This window comes from Lissotriton helveticus, chromosome 1_1 (assembly GCF_964261635.1).
Source record: "Lissotriton helveticus chromosome 1_1, aLisHel1.1, whole genome shotgun sequence".
In the NCBI taxonomy this organism is placed as follows: Eukaryota; Metazoa; Chordata; class Amphibia; order Caudata; family Salamandridae; genus Lissotriton; species Lissotriton helveticus.
In genome coordinates, this window is record NC_136057.1 from 1,259,482,726 (window position 1) to 1,259,502,562 (window position 19,837).

Genomic DNA, 19,837 nt, shown 5'->3' on the forward strand with positions numbered 1-19,837 from the left:
TTACTGGGTGGCACAACTCACTGCCATAAACCAATGTATGTACAGGCCGCAGGGAGATCCGGGAATTAATATGGATAGAGTGCTACTCCCAGGGGGAGGTTTTATGGGTGCATTTTATGCTAACCCCTCTAAATTGAAATTGTCCGGTCCAACTGGACACGCGGTCCAGGTGTGGCAGACTGCCACGAGGAGGTTGGGCTGGAAGGATAGGATTACACCGACTAACCCACTTTGGGATGCAGCACTACTAGGCACTCTACTATATTCTAAAGGCTTCGACCGATGGGACTTGATAGGCATCTCCACGGTTGGGGACTTATGGAGGGCGGGGGCAGTTTCGTTCACCCAACTGCAGGAAGAATACGACCTAGTTAATACAGAACGATTCAGGTACCTACAGATTAGACATGCACTGCAGGCGGCAATACCAAAGGGAGAGATGCCGCCAGAGTCCTCTCCGCTAGAGGACAGGATACTGGACGGAAATCTCCCTGAGAAGGCAATTTCGTTGATATGCAAAAAGCTTGTTAACAATATGCCTGATCCCCTACTCTGACTCAGAAGTAAATAGGATCATGACGTAGCGGGATTAGATGATGAGGAATGGCTTGAAGCTCTAGGCTCTCCTAAGGAAACAGCCATTTCTTCCAAGCTCAGAAACGTACAGCTTAAGATACTTCACAGAATATACCTCTCATGGCCGACACTGGTGAAGATGGGCTATAGGACTGACTCAGACTGCATGAAGATATGAGGTCAAGAAGACACTTTCGTACACATGCTCTGGAAATGTCATGTTATCCAAGAGTATTGGGTATGGGGTGGCGAGAAGTATGGAAGAAGTAATGGGCGTTAAGATTGATTGTACTATGAAGCTGTGCCTCTTAAATATTTGGGGTCCCACTGACTTAAATACCAAGGAGAGAATATGGGTGACATTGTAAATGATAATTGCTAAAAGGAATATTGCTAGGTTGTATTGGGGGCGGGGGGCGCACGAAAAGCTGTCACTGAGACTATGGGAACACAATATGGACCATTGAATGTTCCCTGAGAAGACAGCTTTACAGTAGCTCACAACCTTGTGTTCATTTTTAAATAAGCACATAGGTCACATTTACCTTTAAAGTTAAGGGAAGGCTGTGCTTGTTTTATAACATTATCTTCAAGCTGCAGATAGCAGGGCCTGATAATGAGCTGTGCTGGAGTAGGATTTATGACACAGGGCACAGAGGGGAAGAACTGAAGCATTGAGGAATTTAAATCTTACATAAAAGTCCTTGTCAACTCAATAATGGAGAGTGATAATAACATTATGTTTCTGAATGATTTTAAATGGAAGAAAGGTAAAATCAAGAGTTAACTTAATGATTAAGTTAACTCTGCAATTTAATGTTCTCCCATTTTGAAGTGTGGCATTTACACACAGCAGACATCTTGCTCACAATGGCTGGTACACACATTCTTTGAACATTTTTGCAGAACATTTTCTGCACTTTAAATTTCTCTCATTTACAGAAATGATTGTATGTTTGTACTATACATATAAGGGTGCCACAGATGACGAAAGGTGTGTCCTGTGCCACATGTACATACTGCATGGACTCTCATTCATTCATACACATATATCCCGTTTATATGCACACATGTTCATATATCCACAAATACAAATCTCTTACTGCCACACATGGCATCGCTGTCATAGTGCCCATGTCACAGAATTTTGTTCAAACCATAGTATCTTCCTCAATGGCCATTAGGCCAAACGTCAATGAATCTGGGTGTGGGGGTGTCTGGTAACACTGCATCAGTGGCTTGGCCATCAGAATCTCACAATGAGTTTCACTGATCAGAATCAGCTTTCACTACAGAAAAGGTTGGAGACCCCTGCTGTAGATCTTACATGCTCTGCCTGTGCAGACTTTTTGACAGATGTGTGGTTGTAATTGCAGGCCACATGAAACTCAAAAGGGTTCTGGGAGTGCAATACATTTTTCTGTCCACCCCATTGGGCAGTTCAATATTGCATTAGTGATGCAGACACGCCTGTGGCTCCTTCTGTAATACACATTGCACAGGCGCACGTTTTTCACCAATTCTATATGAAGGGGTTTTTCTCATTTGTATTGGAACATGATTACAGGCTAGCAGGAGCATTTTTACTGAAAGGATCCCCACCAAACTAGCAGGTGTAGGTAAATATGTAATGTTGCTCTCCACCAGGTTGACAGATGTGGTACCTCGCTGCAGTGACGTAATGCAAAATTATAGGGCTCCCCTGCAGAATCTACTGAAGGGCCCAAGTCTACTTTATCTCACACATATTCATTTAACCTGGCCAGAATGGGGCCCCCTCAACAGTTGGAGGCCCCTGATGGAGTGGGGGCCCAGTGTGCCTCAGGGGCTGCAGCGTTTCTGTTACGCTCCTGTCTTGCTGTCCCAGGGGTCAGTAGGCCACCCATCCAATACAAAATATGCCCTTTGTCCATCTTGACACTTAGTCAAAAAACACAGCTGCTAATAAGATTTATTAAAGCATCTTGGCGTATTTGACTAACTTTCTTTTTCACTATTTTTCCTCACTTAGCATGTGACTGCAACGATCTAGGCTCTACCGGCGCTGTCTGCGATCAGGTGACTGGACAGTGCTCATGCCGCAGTGAGACTCAAGGTCGCCGTTGTGACCAATGCCTGTCTGGATACTTCGGCTTCCCCAGCTGCCGCCCATGTCTGTGTAATGGCAATGCCGAACGGTGCGATGCAGATACTGGTGCCTGCTTCAACTGCAAGGGATTCACAACAGGAGACAACTGTGAAAGGTGCAGTATGACACAGGGAGTGTTGAGATGCAGAGAGGAACAGAGGGCAAACCCCAGTCTCCAAGCTGTACTCTTTAAACTCTTGCTCCTCACTGCCAATCACCAAGCCAACACTCACCAAGCTCTCGCTCATCAAGACAGCGCTCACCCATCCCCTATTTGTTAACACCATACTCGCAGAGGCCTTATGGACGACACCCATCTCTCAACAAGTCATCCTTCATCAAGCTCCCACTTCCAAAGACTTACTCACCAAACCCTCAGTCGCTGAGGCCCCATTGATGAAGCTCCAGTCTTCCAGCCCCAGGTCATCTCTCCCACTAGCCAAGCTATCACTATCCAAACCCCTACTGGCCAAGTCCCCACTCTCCAAGCTCTCACTCACCAGTCCTTCAGTCTTCATGACATGATAAAATATATTCCTTGTGGAAATGGGTCACTTCCCCCCCATGGCTAGGCAAAACTTTAAAAGAACGAAAATTATAAAATTGGACCCGTCTGTAACACATCGAATCGGCATTGGAAGTAACCAAAGAGGATGGGCGCTAACCGTGGGTCGTGCAATGTTCCATCAACTAAACTAAATGCTCTGGGGGCAACACAGAAATGATAAAGTACTAATTCATAGAAAGTGGCATTATTTAACCATCCATGATATACGACTGAGGACTCCACCCAGGAGGGGCAGGGAGCAACCCATAGGAATGGGCATTATGCAGTCATCTGTAGTATGTGCTCTGATAGCTGCACCATGGAGCGACTGAGGAGCAGTCCTTATATTTCCAGCATTAGCACAAGCATGAGGATGCGACCTAGGTGGGGGAGAGGGCATTCGATTGACGTGAGCGTAGACAGACAGACAGTCATGTATATGCTTTGGGGACTCCAACCAGGAGGAACAGAGAGTGATCCATAGGAATGGGTGATAATTAGAACCCAGGCGATAATGGCTAACATGGGGAAGTAATGTAGTTGGAACATGTAAAGGGAGTGACATGAGGAGGGGACGAGGGGGAGGAAAACACAGGGTTTCTTTTTTTTTTTTTTTGTCATGGAAAATCCGCCCCTCCTTTTTTTTTTTTATTTCAAAATTATTTTATTGAAATTTTTTTTACAAGTATAATACAATACAGTACATTAGTGATGTGGGGGCAGGACAGACGATCTCAATGCACAGTTATGTATATCGACATTGGCATTAATGACAATTGGCATTGCTTAATGATTGCTTGGCAAGTGGTTGTTGCCCCTCAGTACTGTTGGCCGAGAGAGAGAGAGAGAAAGAAGAAGAAGAGAAGAAATGAGGGGGGGTGTATACCAGTGGAGTGATGTTGGTCTACGGGGGTTTGTGTGTTCCAAGGTGTGAGTCTAGGGCGGCCCACATTCCCCCTTTGGCTGTGTGGTTCGCTGAGTGTTTTGCGGTGATGTTGTCTGCACCTCTCAGGAAGGTTACCCAGTTGAACCACCTCTTAAATGTTGCTTTGCTAGTGTTCTTCCAGTTCGCTAGTATTGTCTTAACAGCTGCTGTGAGCAGAAGGTCCACTAGTTCCCTATCCTCCTTGGATTTTAGGTCAGGGGCTAGAATAGCTGTGGCTATTCCTTCTAGGCCTCGTTGTATGTTCCCTCCCACTATTGTGTCAATGAAGTTATACACTTTGCTCCAAAAGACCTTGAACTTGGGGCGTTCGTATATGATGTGTGTCAGATCCCCTTTCTCTTTATAGCAGTTCCAGCACTTGTCGGATTCTGTGTATTGTTGACGTGCGTGGGTATATGAGTCTGTATAGATGAGCTGTTTGGTGGCCTATCTTGTTTAGGTTTGCGTGTATTTGATGATGGAGGGGGTCTCTTTGGAGAGGTTTGCTTTGGCTATGGCTGCTTTGATTTTAAGAAATTCGTAGAATTCGATGTTTGGAATGCTGTGGGTGGTTTTCAGCGTTTCAAATGTGAGCGGAGCATTATCCTTTTCTAGTTGAGCAGGTGTTGTGATACCTCTCTCATACCACTCTTTGTTTGCCAGTGTTTTACCTCTGTACGTTATTTTTGAGTTATACCAGATCGACTCCCATTTTGACCTTTTGATGCTCCGTTCCATTTCTTTGTCTACTTTTAGGAGTGCTATCCTAGTGTTTTTGAGCACGGCGTTGTTAGCCTCTGGATGCTTACTGGCTGTGAGTACTGCTACCGGGTTGCCCCCCCCCCCCAGGATGTCTCTCTCTAAATCGAGCCAGACTGGTGTGTAGTCTGGAGTTGGGTTGATCCAGTGTATACCTTGTTTTGCCAGACATGCTGTTTGGAAGGCCCTGAAGTTCCTCATGTTCGCCCCCCCCAATTCTTTCCTTAATCTTAGTTTTTGCAGGCTTATTCTGGCTTTCTTCCCGCTCCACAAGAATGTGTGGAACGTTTTATCGAGTTTCTTGTGGAATTCCTCCGTTAGTGTTAGTGGCAGCATGCTGAGCATGTAGTTGAGCATAGGAGTGATCATCATCTTGATGGACTCTACTCTTCCCCAACAGCTAATGAATTTGGGGCTCCAGGACTCTAGTTTCGCTTTGATTGTCTTGCGGATGGCCTCTTCGTTGTGGTCGAGGGTCGACCTTAGGTCTCTGCCAAAGAAGAGGCCGAGGTATTTTAGTTTTTTTTTTTTGCCATGTTAGTCCCGATGTGCCCAGGACTGTACTTGTTGTGTGACAGTTCATGGGCTTGCACTCAGACTTTTCCCTGTTTAATTTGTAACCTGAAACTGCAGCGTATTCCTCAATTGTTTGCATTAATGCTGCTATTGAGGTTTCGGGGTTGTTGGTTGTGATCAGAATGTCATCCGCATAGGCCGCTAATTTAACTGTGTTATCCCTGACTTGAACGCCTGTTATCTGCGGGTTATCTCTGATCATGGCCAGGAGTGGTTCCAGAGCTAGTAGGAATAGGCCTGGGGAGAGCGGACAGCCTTGCCTTGTACCTCTCTCTAGGGTGAAGATTTCTGGTGTGCCCCCGTTGACTACTACACGGGCTTTGGGGTTATTATATAGCGACATCACCATGCTACGGTATCTGGCTCCTAGTCCGAATTTGTCCATGCACAGGTCCAGAAAAGGCAATGAGACCCTGTCGAAGGCTTTTTCCGCATCTAGCGCGATCATGACTGCTTTTTCTTGGCAGTTGGCTGTGCGGTGTATGAGATGACATAGGAGTCTCGTGTTGTCCTGAGAGAGCCTATTTTTTATGTATCCTACCTGTGATTTGTGGATGAGGTGGGGCAGGAACATGTTTAGCCTTGCAGCCATTATTTTGGCATATATTTTGCAGTCGACATTGATGAGCGATATCGGGCGGTAGTTTTGTGGGAACTGCGGGTCCTTTCCGTCCTTGGGGATGACTATGATGTTAGCCTCGACCATTGAGTCGGTCATGCTGCCTTTTTGCGCACAGAGCTTGAACACCTCGACCAAGGTGTCCTTCAGCTGTTGTTGGAATTGCTTGTAGAACGCGGCCGTGTACCCGTCAGGGCCAGGCGCTTTGTTTGGTTTTAGGGAGCTTATTGCCATTTCTACTTCTGCTCTCTCCTTCTAATGTTTCTCTTTGCTGGTCTGTGAGCCTAGGAAGGTTGAGTTTCTCTAGCAGACTCGCACCTCCGTCTGTTGCTAGGTTCTTGTCAGCTGTATAAAGTTCTTTATAGAAGTCTTTGAAAACCTCTAGGATTTGTTTGTTGGATGTGTGTGTTTTGTGTGTTTTGTCTGTTATTGCTGCTATGGAGTGTTGTCTCTGCTTTGCTTTTAGGTATCCTGCTAGAGCCTTCCGTGCTTTATTGTCCAAGCACAGGTTTATGGATTTATATTTGTTAATCCATGTGCCGGCTCTTTCGCTCAGAATTCTATTGAGTTCATACTTCCTTTTGGTTAGCTCTGTGATGGTATTTTTGTCTGAAAAGTTTGCGCAATGGCCTCTTTCTAGTCCTTTGATCTCATTCTCTAGCTCTGTTATTTTTCTGTTCCTTTTTTTGTTCATTCTAGATTTAATGTTTAGGAGTTTACCTCTTTTTGTCGCTTTTAGTGCTTCCCACAGGGTCCCTTTGTCTATCTCTGCCGTGTCATTGAAGTCAAGGTATTCTTTAATTGCCTCCTCTATTTCCGCTATGTTGGCTGGGTGTTCTAGGATGTCGCTGTTTAGTCGCCAGCTGCGCTTCTCATTGTGTTTGCCGCTGATCGTGAGGGTGATGTGTGCGTGGTCTGAGATTGTGATTGGGGCAATCTCCGTCGAGTCGGTGAGGTGTATGTGAGTGGTAGACATGAGGCTGTAATCTATTCTGCTATATGAGTTGTGCGGGTGTGAGTAGAAGGTGTATTCTCTTGCGCTTGGGTGTTGGAGTCTCCATGGGTCTGCTACCTCTAGTTTGGCACAGAGGTTTTTGAGGGTGCTCTGTTCCTGTGGTCCATGGCTGATTCTGGGTGGATGTCTGTCTGTGGCATTATCTATGGTCTGGCTCATGTCCCCCACTAAGATCAGTAGTTCACCCTGGGGATGTTGCTTAGTTTGTTCTCCACCCCCACCCAGAAGGCTTTGTCCGCCGAGTTGGGCCCATAAATGTTGGCTACCGTGAATCGACTCTTCACCTCTTTTCAGGCTTGTGATTAGTACCCTTCCATTTGTGTCTGCGTTGTATTCCTTTATCGCGAGTTTGGCTTTTTTGCTTATGATTGTAATGACCCCTCCCTTCTTGTGCACTGCCGGTGAGCATACTATCTCTCCTATCCATTTCGCTTTGAGGCATTGCGCGTCCTCTTCAGAGACCCTGGTCTCTTGGAGGACGTATATATCCCCTTTGAGTTTCGCTAGATAGTCTAGGGTCTTCCGGCGCTTTATGGGGTGGTTGAGGCCCTTTACATTGAGAGACACCACTTTGATATCCGAGAGTGGCTGGGTGTGCGTTTGTGTAGTCATGGTGGTTTGTCTGTTTCGCTAGCTCTTATGGCGTGTGTGATTGCGTACCACCCTGTGCGCTGTTGGCCTTGGTCTGGTAAGTTGTTTGGCTCCCCCCCCTGGGAGATGGACAGGAGATAGATAAGGGAAAAGATAGAAGTATGTGAAGACAATAAGGCGCATCTAACTGTGCTGTGCGGCTCCCCGCCCCTACCCCCCCACCCCATCCGCCCCTCCTTCCCCCTGTCATCGTGCTGTAGGCGTGCGACAGCAAGGGTCCTCCCTCCCTCCGTCATCCCTGAGTCTCTTTTCCCCCTCCTGCCCTTCCCTTATAAACATCTTATCCCCGGTGGCAAAGGATATGCGGTGGATCTGGCCTCTTCGTGAGGTATCCGGCGTAATCTTCGTCTGGGTGACCTGTTGATTCTGGTGCAGCTTGCGGGGTAGCTACAATGTCATGGCTTAAAAGCAGTTCCGTGCCTGTTTCTTTGAGGTAGATCTGTTTTACTTGAGGTAGCTCCGTTGTGTTGAGGTGGATTGTCACTGCTAGTGTCCTCCTTCTGGCCCCCCTTCGGAACCGTCTGATGAGGCTCTTCTTTTCGCTGCTCCTGGGCTCTGTGCCTCCATTTCCTCGGTGTCTGGGCCTTGTAGGTATCTCCGCAGCTCTGCTGGTTCGTCAAAGATCTTTGAACCCCCCCTGTCGGTGACTCGCATTCTGGCTGGTCCGGCAAAGCTGAAAGTTATATTTGCTTTCCGGAGTCTGTCCCTGAGTGCCAGGAATCCTTTCCTTGTCTCTACCGTTAGCTTAGAGAAGTCCTGTGTTATGATGATCTTCTGACCATTCCATCTCAAGTTTTGGCCTTTCTTAGCGAAGGCAAAAATGGCGTCCGTGTGGCTTGCTCTCAGTGGTTTGCATATAATCGGCCTCGGGCCCTTCCCCAGCGGTTGTTTTGAGGCTGGTATCCTGTACGCCTTGTCCACCTCGAAAGGCCTGTCGAATTTTAAGCCAGTCAGCTTTGGTAGTAGGTCTTCTAGTAGTCCCGCACATGAGCCGGTTGTGTCCTCCTCGCCTTCTGGCACATCCAGGAGTCGGATGTTCCCCTTCCTGCTCCGGTCGTCTTGATCCGCCAGCATCTTTTGTAGATCGCTGGTTGTTTTTACCACATAAGGCATGTCTCTGTTTGTTCTGGTTGTGTTATCTTCTAGATCGCTTATGCTCTTTTCGGCCATGTCAATCCTGCCGTTTATTTTGCTCTGATCGGCTCGTATGGCTGTGAGTTCCATTTGTATATTGTCTATGGTTTTTTTGTGGCTTTTGCAAGTTCGTTGCCCTCATTTATCTTTTTGAGGAGCGTGTCTACTGTTATTTCGTTATTATTGTTGTTTTTCAGCCTCAATGGGGATTCGGTTGGATCTTTTCTGACTTTCTTGTTGTCGCTGGCGATTTTGTCATCTCTACCTGCCATTTTGTCAAAGCCCCTTCTTGCTAGGTAGGTGCTCAGTCTATCGTCTTCCTGTTGGCTTGCTGGGTGAGCTTTGTTGCTGCTTGCACTCCCGGTGGCCTTGCTTGCGGGTTTGCTGTCCAGTCTGAATCTGCTTGGCCACCTTACCGTCCTTGTCCTGGTTTTGGCGAAAACCAGCTCGTTTCTTTGCAGGTACTGTGTGTGTCCTTGGGTTATCTGCCGCTCACTCCAAAGGTGGCCTTGGTAGTACTCGTGTGGTTGTGTGGCTGGGTAGTGCTTGCGCCAAGGGAGCTCTTCCGTCGCTGTCTGCTACCTAGTTTCTTAGCAGCTTGCTCCGCTCTGTTAGTCCGTGCGATGGCTGTGCTGGCAATACCCAGTTCCGGTTTCACTTGTTGCGCCCTTCGTCGCACGATGCTTATTGCAGTTTTTCAGTTGCGAGCATACTCAGTGCTGGTTGCCTGCTGGCTTGCCGTGGTTGGGTCCGTGCTTCTTTGGTCTGGCCTCGAGATTATGTTTGTGCCTTCCACCATGCCTGTTTGTGGCCCTCAGGGACCGCTCTCCCCTTGCAGGGCGTGCCTTGCGACCCCTCCGTCTGATAGGTGCGCATCCGGTTGGGGTGTCAGCTCTTGTGGATCGGCTCGCTCTACCTAGCGGGGGGGTGCACAGTGGGCACTCTGGGGCACTGATATCTCTTGTTGCTGCTTGGTGAGGAGTTGCCTCTTTTCGCTTGTTTGTTTGGCCCCGCCTTCCTACTCCCCAAAATGGCCGCTACCAGGGTTGTAGTAGGTTATTTTCGGTTTTGTTTCTCTTGCCGATCCGCTTTTGCCGGCTTTTGCGCAGTCTTACCGGCTGTATAGGCTTCGCTCAGTCAAAAACTCCGCGACCAGACCTCCGCTGCTGCTCTTGCATATGCTCGTTCCCTGCGCTGGCTTGCGCTCGTACTTGCGGTGAGTTCGGCATTATTACTCTGCTCCTCCGTTATGTGCTGCCATTTTGGGTTCTCAGCTCTCCTCACACTTGGCTGGTTACTCTTGCATCTGCTCGCTCCCTGCGCTGGCTCGCGCTCGTACTTGCGGTGACTTTCGGCTTATTTCTCTGCTGGGGGGGTGCACACTAGGCACTCTGAGGCTGCTGAAAGATAAAGGGTACATAGGGGAAGGTGACTGCCAATCAAAAGTAGTGGAGGAGAGAGGCTCTGAGTAGGAGCCTAAACATGTGTCCCAGATGTAGGAAGGGGAAGCCGGACTCTGCAAACCACATTCAGGGCAGCAGAGGGACCACCTAAAAGCAAACAGCAAGACAAAACAGTGCAAAACTCAAAATACATTGGGGCATAATATCAAGGGCCGGTGTTAGAATTATCGCCCTTTTATCGGTAGGAAACTGCCGATAAAACGGCGATAATGGGCTTGATAATACGACCTTGTTTATTGCCATAGAAGCCCATGTTAACATCAGAACATGGGCTTCTATGGGAATTAACAAGGGCGTATTATCAAGCCCATGATCGCCGTTTTATCTGCAGTTTCCTGTCGATAAAACGGCGATAATTTTAACACTGGTCCTTGATAATATCCCCCATGATTTCTCACAAAATCAGGCTTCTAAGTTAAAACAGTAAATCTCTTTCTTTATTCTGCCGCCACTGCAGAGAGTCATTTGCTGCCTGCAAGGAAGGAGTGGGGATACCAGGACCCTTTTCCACGAACACCGCCACAGCCCGCAGTACCGCCGCAGCCGCGCTGGGACTACACATCCCAGCAGTCCTAGCGGCGCGGCGCAACTGACGCCTCTACATCACGCCAGGAGGCTCATTTAACAGGGGCAGCCCGCTAAGGAGCGGGGGACTTTCTTTATTCTGCCGCCACTGCCGAGAGTCATTTGCTGCCTGCAAGGAAGGAGTGGGGATACCTGGACCCTTTTCCACGGACACCGCCGCAGCCCGCAGTACCGCCGCAGCCGCGCTGGGACTACACATCCCAGCAGTCCTAGCGGCGCGGCACGGCGCAACTGACGCCTCTACATCGCGCCAGGAGGCGCATTTAACAGGGGCAGCCCGCTAAGGAGCGGGGGACTTTCTTTATTCTGCCGCCACTGCCGAGAGTCATTTGCTGCCTGCAAGGAAGGAGTGGGGATACCAGGACCCTTTTCCACGAACACCGCCGCAGCCCGCCGCAGCCGCGCTGGGACTACACATCCCAGCAGTCCTAGCGGCGCGGCGCAACTGACGCCTCTACATCACGCCAGGAGGCTCATTTAACAGGGGCAGCCCGCTAAGGAGCGGGGGACTTTCTTTATTCTGCCGCCACTGCCGAGAGTCATTTGCTGCCTGCAAGGAAGGAGTGGGGATACCTGGACCCTTTTCCACGGACACCGCCGCAGCCCGCAGTACCGCCGCAGCCGCGCTGGAACTACACATCCCAGCAGTCCTAGCGGCGCGGCGCAACTGACGCCTCTACATCGCGCCAGGAGGCGCATTTAACAGGGGCAGCCCCCCGCCTCGCGGGACGCGCCGGGCAAAGCCCGGGCAAAGGGCGGGCCCTCTGTGGCCCTCAGAGGCACGTCGAGGCCGGGCTGGGCCCATAATCTAACAAGCTGCTAAGGATTCCTTGGGTATATTTGTTGTACGCCTACCATCAATGGCCGCGACTCTTGACAAATCTACATCTGGGAGCACAGTAGGGGCTAATAAGGGTACATTAGAAAACTACTTTATTAAGGTTGTTACAGATTTAGAGAGGGATTGTGCTTTGGCCGAGCGTAGGGCAGAGCGACGTCGCTCTATTGAATGCATGAAAAGTAGACCTCTCCTGGATTGTTTGCATCAAACTATTTTACTCGATGCAAGTTCTCACACTGAAAATGAGGACCCGCTATCTACAGATAGTGTCCCTATACTCTTACGAGACACTCCCCCTCCACTTGATATTCACAACTCCCTACCTATGAATAGTGCTTCCCTCTGTAGCAACCCTATCATAGGAACAGAGGTGATAATTGAGTCACCTTTATTAATAGCTGAGACTATTAAAAAAAAAATAGGTTAGGAAACCTGCCTTGCCCAAAGTTTATGGTCCGCCACCGAATAAAAGAAGGAAGAGGGGCGGTGATCCGCAAAGAAGTAAGATTAGCCACTCTGACTTTGGTAAGAACATAAAGGTAAATGTAATAACTGTACCTGCCCCAAAGGCTACTGTACCAGTTGTTCCAATTCCAACGGCTTCCACGGAAGTAGTGTTAATCCCAAAAGCTCCTGTATTGACTGCATCAACCCCGCCAGGTTCAGCTACTCCTCTATACTGTCCGCCTAAGGAAGCACTGTCTGCTGTCCCTCTAAATAGTTTTGAACACTTGATCAGGTCATTTATTTTACCTATAATAGAGAGGCTGAAGAGGGTGGAGCAACAGCTGGGGGACTTAGAACTGGCTATAAGTAACAAGGGTGGATTACCTCAGGGTTCTGTGAAGCCAGTGCCACCCCCTGACGTTATAGTGCCATCTCCTACTCCCGTTACCGATAAGCGCATTAAGGAGATTAGTAAGCTTACGAACCCCTCAAAACAGAAGGTAACGGTCCCCAAATCAGCTCAACAATCAAAATCGCCTGCTGCTAGCGAAGCTTTGAGGGTAGGGAACAAATCCTCAACAGGAAATATGCGAGATAAGAGGGGAACTACCAGCCCAGCTAGGACGGAGAAGCATAGGGGGCGTCAAGTTGAATTACCCCCTGAAGCAGTTCCCTATGTCGTTGTGCTCACGGGAGTCCCGAAATTAGAAGTTGGCAGGAGGGAAGGGTTCTCTCAGCTAAAAAATAAAACCATGCATTGGCTCAATCAAAATCGACGACTTCCTTTTAATAGCATTGGAGATATTTTGCATGTTCGGCGACTCCCCTGGTTAGGAAGTAGAGTGAAAGACATTAAGGGGGACTTAATTGTCATAAACTTCAAAGATCCTGGAACTGTCAGATACATTCTAAATTGGATCCCAGGGAACGCTGGCAATTCCATCGTTCCTCGTGATCTGACTTATTTTTATCCAAGTTCCCTAGTGAACCATACATTTTATCCTGGGGCTGTAGTATGTCCGCAGATTAAACCATCTATACCACTTAACAACCAATACATGATGCAGGCACCTAATTCTATGACTGCGGAAACTGCATTTGGGTGGGAAACCGTACCCCTTAGGAGCCATAGAAATGGAACCTGGAGGACGGACCATTTCTAAGGAAATAGTAGGATGGACCATCTGTTACCATTTACCCCGCTGGAAGTCGCAAATAGGTTCGATGCCTTTTCAGGTTTCGATGATTGCGATTGACAAACGGGGCACCCTATCAATATGCAACCTACTATTGAGAACCAAGATGCAAATGGTAAATTATGCCCTTTAGTGCAAGTCCTGACATCAGAACAAACTATTAATCATGTAACTGCCATTCCTTCTGATGATCGACCTCTAATGAATTGTCAACCTGAGTCGGGGATAGATCCTAGCCCTTGCATTATCTATGATCTTCCTGGTATTTTGGATTGTGAACCAACTAATAAAGACTTGTTGGCTGCTCAGGTCAAAATCCTTTCTTGGAATGTGGCGGGTCTTAAAAATAAATTGCTCATTCCAGACTGGGGCTCCTTCATGGCTACACATGGCATCTGTATGTTGCAGGAAACCTGGGCGTTAAAAGAAAGTAGGGTTCAGGGCTTTGCAACATACGACGTTCTGGAAAGCTTGGGGGAGGGAGGTAGGCCCTCGGGTGGGCTGTCCATATGGATTGGTACACATCTAGGAGTTAAGGCATCTCAAATCCAAACTAATTCAATGGACGTCCAGTGCATATTGTTGACTACGTTAAATGGGCCAGATATTGCCTTGGTTAATATATACTCAAGGCCAGTCAAGCGGGGCCTTGAGTCAGAGGCTATTGAATCTCTATCAACCTTCATTCAGTCGATTGACCCCTCCACCGTGTTAATCCTGGGTGGAGATTTTAACTGTCATTTTGAGCCGCTTATGGACCCGAGTCTGAGCAACCCGGACGAGGTTGATTTGCTGTGGGCGATTCCTGAGCCATTCATTACCCGGGTTAAGGCATGGACCCCTCTAGTTCTGCAATTGCAGTCACTCGCATTAACGACATCATTACGAGCTTGAAACGGGAGGGTGGAGCCTGACAGACCAGGGAAAGACACGTTCAATCGTGGCCATAATGCTCAGGTCCTGTCACTTAAACCGGGGAGTTTTGGATTGAAATGCCAAACTCCGTCTGAACACTGCGCAACTGCGCCTTTAATAATAACAAATTGCAGGCGCAGGGTTAAATGGCCAAATCTCCAGATGTCCACTAGCAAATTTGCAGAATTATATAAGACTGTTATTCCATTTATTGAAGATATGGGGAACGTCGGCCATCTAGGTAGGGCATCTGAAATACACATCAAATTGGCTGCCGCACTTAAAGATAGTTTCTATCCTGTGAGAAGGGCAAACCAGCCTCAAACCATGACTTCTCGATGGTATAATACCTCCTGTCGGAAGGCCAAAATGGCTCTTCTAACTGCAATAAAAACCAATGACAGGGAGGCAATCAGGGCCCATCGCATTATGTATAAGATGGCAATCCGTAATGCTAAGAAGGAATGGGAGGCCACTATGTGGGAGGAATTGGGATCCGCGCTCAGATCCAACGATTCCAAATCTTTCTGGTCCATTGTCGCAACTGGGCTTAACGGGCATACCCCCGCACTTGCCCCCAACATTGCCTCTTCAATCTGGGAAAGCCACTTTTGTGCTCTTTATGGCATCACTGAGTTTGATGGAATGTCTGCTAGTACCCCTGAATTCCACCAACCTCGAAGTGACAGTGGGGCCGAAGAGCGGCGACGGTTAATTACAGTCCCCCCATGCCCCGCCCCAGTTGAACTGTTCACCTTGAGTGAGGTAGAGTTAGCTATAGGCAAATTGATTCCTAATAGGGCTCCAGGTTTGGATAAATTGCCAGGGGATTTGTTTAGGACACAACCGAAAATCTGGGCTCCCTACCTGGTTGTTCTATTTAATGGTATCCTACAGGGTGATGACTTGCCCCCTACTTGGCTTGGGGCCGAAATTGTGCCTATTTTAAAAAAGGGTTGCCCATTAACTCCTTCTAACTATAGACCCATCAGCCTAATCGATACATCTCAAAAGTTGATGGGGAGGGTCATCCTGGATAGGATTCTTGGGTGGATCGAGGATAATGGGATATTGTCTATACTACAGGCAGGCTTCAGGTCTGGCACCTCCACTCTAGACCAGATATTCCGCCTGCAGGTCTTGTACTGGAAAACAGTAAAGGTGGACGGTGGCAGCCTCTACCTTGTGTTCGTGGACCTGCGGGCGGCATTTGATCTAGTACCGCATGAAAAACTGTGGAGAGTATTAGCAGACTTAGGCCTTCCGCCCTACCTGCTAGCCATTCTTTCCAGGCTTCATGCAGACAACTTTGCCCAGGTCAGGTATGGTAGGCATGGCGAACTTACAGATCAATTCCCTGTACAAAGAGGAGTTCGCCAAGGGTGCGTATTGGCACCAACGTTATTTAGCCTCTATGTAAATGGTCTTGTAGAACACTTGAATGGTGTGGAAAGTAACGATGCCCCTAAATTGGCTACAGGTAGAGTGCCCGCTCTGATGTTCGCGGACGACACTTTGTTGTTGTCTAGAACATCATCGGGCATTCAAAGAATACTGGATGGGTTTGTGGAGTTTTGCGAGCTTCGGGGTTTGGAAATCAATCTCGGGAAAACAAAGTTTATGATTTTTAATCCCCCCCAAGCGCGTATGCCCAAACCCAGTTTTGCATGGTACTCCCCTTGAAAGGGTCAAAACATTTGTTTATTTGGGTGTCACTCTGACAGAGAATTTTGATTGGAATATGCAGATCGCCAAATCATCACTCAAATTATCCCAGCTAGCGGGGGCATAAGTAAAGTTTTCAGGGAGTCTACTTTCAGGCCGGTGTCCCCAGCCCTAGAGATATATAGCCGCCAGGCTAGATCAGCAGTGACCTATGGGGCTGAACTTTGGGGGCACAAGCAGATAACGAATCTTAAAAAGGTGGAGCAGTCCTTTGTTAGAAACCTAATTGGGTTACCACCCAGTACGCCTCTGATCCCCCTTAGATTTGATCTTGGCATGTTGCCAATAGAGGAGATCACAAGTGCTAGACCAATTATGTACTGGAAGAGGTTGTGGTCAGTCCCTGAATTGGTTGCGTATAGAGCAGAATTTTCTGAGATTTGGTCTCTTCTTAAAAATAAAAAGATGCCTTGGCTCCAGCACATTAGTGCTGTTAGTATCCGGTTAGGTTTTCCTGAATTGTGGGAAACCCCTGAGATCTTTTGCCTCGGGCTATCTAAGAATGAACTTCTTTCCCGGATACGTATGGTAAATTACCAAACATTAATGAGCTCCGCATCAATGGGGAGGCTGACATCTGAGTTTCTCCTATTTAAACCAGAATCTAAAGTTGAGGAATTCATGGACTTAATTGAACCTCCAGTTGCTCGAAAGTTATATCTACAGGTAAGGCATGGCACTCTTCCTATCAGGTCTTTTACATCTAAATGGTCTAACCTGAACAATGAAGTTTGCCCTGCATGTAGCTATAAAACTGAGAATGGAACCCATGTATTGTTTTTCTGCCCTGCCTATTCTGCTATTAGAAAATGTTGGTTAAAACCTATCTGTAAGAACTTGGGATTTTTGCACTTTACAGAGGCTGGTAGGATATTGACTCATGATACCCACCCTCCTATTGTGTTCGCGGTCTCTCGCTTTTTATTTAACATGTGGCGTAGGAGACAAACTTTTTTAACGACATTGTCGTACATACTGTTTTTAAAAGTCTTGCACTCTGATAACTTCTAGTTTAATTCTTTTTTTAATCATCTCATGACTATTTATTATTTTAACGTTGTGTCAATGTATATTATATGCACTTTTTATGGTCGTTTGACTGAAATAAAAGTTATCAAAGTAAATCTCTATTTGAATATACACTGTTGGAAATAACTAAACCCACCAACACAATGATCTAACTGAGAAGCGGATTACCTTGAGCATGGTAGAATGTCCTTGGCTTAAGTCAAGGGGAGGGTGTAACTTGCATAATTCCATATAGTAAAATGACACAGAATTACATAGAAATTCCACGAGATTACGTAGATATTTGCGAGAAGTGTAATTATGAATTTAGCAAAAGTTTATCAGGGCAAAAATGCCCCCTGGTGTCCAAAATGGATGCAAAGGATGCATTTTGCACTAAGAAATATTGCTAAATGCAACAGAACATGAAGAGCAGTGCGAGAAGCCACTCGTGCTCACTATTTGTGCACATGGGGTAGGAGGTTCTACATAGGTACTCCCGTCATTTAGCTGTATTTTCACAGCGCATAATGCACCCTTACATCAAATGGATGCAAGGATGCATTGTGTGCTAATAAAATAACACAAAATGCAACAGAATTCTAAACTGGAGGGTAAGTAGGTGTTCGCACTTGCTAAATTTGTTCTTGCGGTAGGACTTTTTCCCAAAACTGTCTGAAGGCAAACAGCGAGACAAAATAAGTCAAGACAAGACCCAATGTACACTTTCTTCCCTAAAATTGGGCTTACAATAGGTCTGACCCTCGAAAGTGAAAGGGTATTTGCTTTATTTATTTTTTGCAAAAATATGGCACAGAAAAAAAAGAAATAAAACATGCCACCTCCTAAGCATAGTTGCGATATGCTTGCAGTAGACAAATTATGTTAAAAAACTAACCATCACATATAATTATAATAGAAAAATATGAATGCCTCTTAGCAGGGAGCTAAACTTAGAACACGTGTAAAGGAATATAAACCATTTTTGTTTTTAATTCACATTACAGGAAAATATGATTCCTAATGGCACAAAATAAAATAACTATTGACTTGCAATTATTGGAATCTAAATGCAGTTTAGGCACACACGAATGACTTAAAAAATAAAAAAGTTAGGGAATAGAATGGAAACATGGATTCACAAAATAAAGTATTGGCCCACACGCCTTAGCACTTAAGCAAACTTCTTTGTTGGTGCATGTGGGTTCAATGCCACGACTCACAGTCCAAGAAATCTTATGACTGAGATGGGCTGTCCCACAGCGCAATGCTTAATTTTTTAGTAGGCGTAAGCAAAACGTGAATACTTGTTGAACAGACCAATGGATGAAGAGGGTTGACCCAAATAACCTCTATCTATGTCTATATTTATGTATGTTTTTACTTAAAGAATTTTTTGATTACATGAGGATAGTGAGACAAATAAAGCTCTCTCTCTCTCTCTAGATCAGACCTAGAAAGTGCATTTCTATTTCGATCTATAGAACTGGAATCAATTAAACATGCTAGTACATTGGGCGCAGTAGAATGTCCAAGTATTTGAGTCCTTGCAGTCTGCGGGAACAAATGTTTCGCAGGACATCTCTCTCTATATTGAACCTATTGCATTTGAATGATAGTATCATGCCTATGGTCAAACAAGCTATAGTGGGATGTGTTGCGTATCTGTCACCTCAGAAATGGAGGACATTTAGTGAACCACTAGGGGAAGTCCTGGGGGAGGAAACATTAGAGTTCCAGAAACTCTACTGCGGTTATGCCTGCCTCCTTCCAACTGAATATGTGAGCAGGCTATGCTAACAGTCTATGTGCATGTGCAACCTACAGCCAGGCCCTTGGGGGGCGGGGGGGGCAAAGGTTATATGCACTGATAACCAAGAGTATCTCATCAAAGTTAAGGATGTAACCCTCAGTGTACTCTTCTATTAAAGGAAGGCAGAAAGAGATGTTTTAAGATTATTATTCATTTCTGAAATGTTTTCATGTGCTCCCACACGTTAGTTCAATCAAAAAGATAAACTTTTTTCTAAATTTGGACATTTTCCCAAATTGGATCTCACTGAATTTCAATAATATTTAATTTTACAGGTGCTTGGATGGTTATTATGGAAACCCGCTGGTGGGGCAGCCTTGCCGCCCTTGTTTGTGTCCAGATTCTCCTACAAGCAATCGGTATTTTGCACATTCTTGCTACCAGGATCCGCGGAGCTCCGAGGTGATCTGCAACTGTCTTCAGGGATACTCGGGTAAGAGCCGAAACATATTGTGGATCCTTTCAACTGTGTTACTTTTATTAACAGCCTACATGTACACTATAAAGTACACAAACTGAATTTGAAGAATTGGCCACTGAAGTACATGATAGTGGTAGACCAAATTATGTGTGAGTGTTGAACAAATTATGTGACAAGAAAGACTCTGTGGCAGGGAAAGACAAATCATGCTGTACATATTGTAACTAAAGTCATATTATTCAACACATTCTGAGACAATATTAACTAACCATTGTGGAATTTAAACAGTCAATGATCTAAAAGGGGCCCCCAACACTGAAAAATATATATTTATTTCTTAGGAAACGAGCATTTGCAATGCAATAGGTCTTGCATTTGCGAGAGTTTGAGCTATTGAAATTGTAAATGTTAATGCCTTTTATGTATGTATTTTGAAAACCTGCAAGCGGTGTGTAAACACCCCTAGCAGGTTTTCTAAACACATAAATAAAAG

At 46.4% G+C, this 19,837-nt stretch overlaps 1 protein-coding gene across 1 annotated transcript in view; it reads left to right on the forward strand.

The window, feature by feature from the left end:
• Positions 1-19,837, forward strand: part of LOC144822490 (laminin subunit beta-4-like) — a 500,129-nt gene that overhangs the window by 457,537 nt on the left and 22,755 nt on the right. The window contains exons 20-21 of the mRNA XM_078680103.1: positions 2,588-2,819; positions 19,199-19,356. Coding sequence (XP_078536229.1) covers positions 2,588-2,819; positions 19,199-19,356 — 390 coding nt within the window. The remainder of the gene's footprint in view (positions 1-2,587; positions 2,820-19,198; positions 19,357-19,837) is intronic.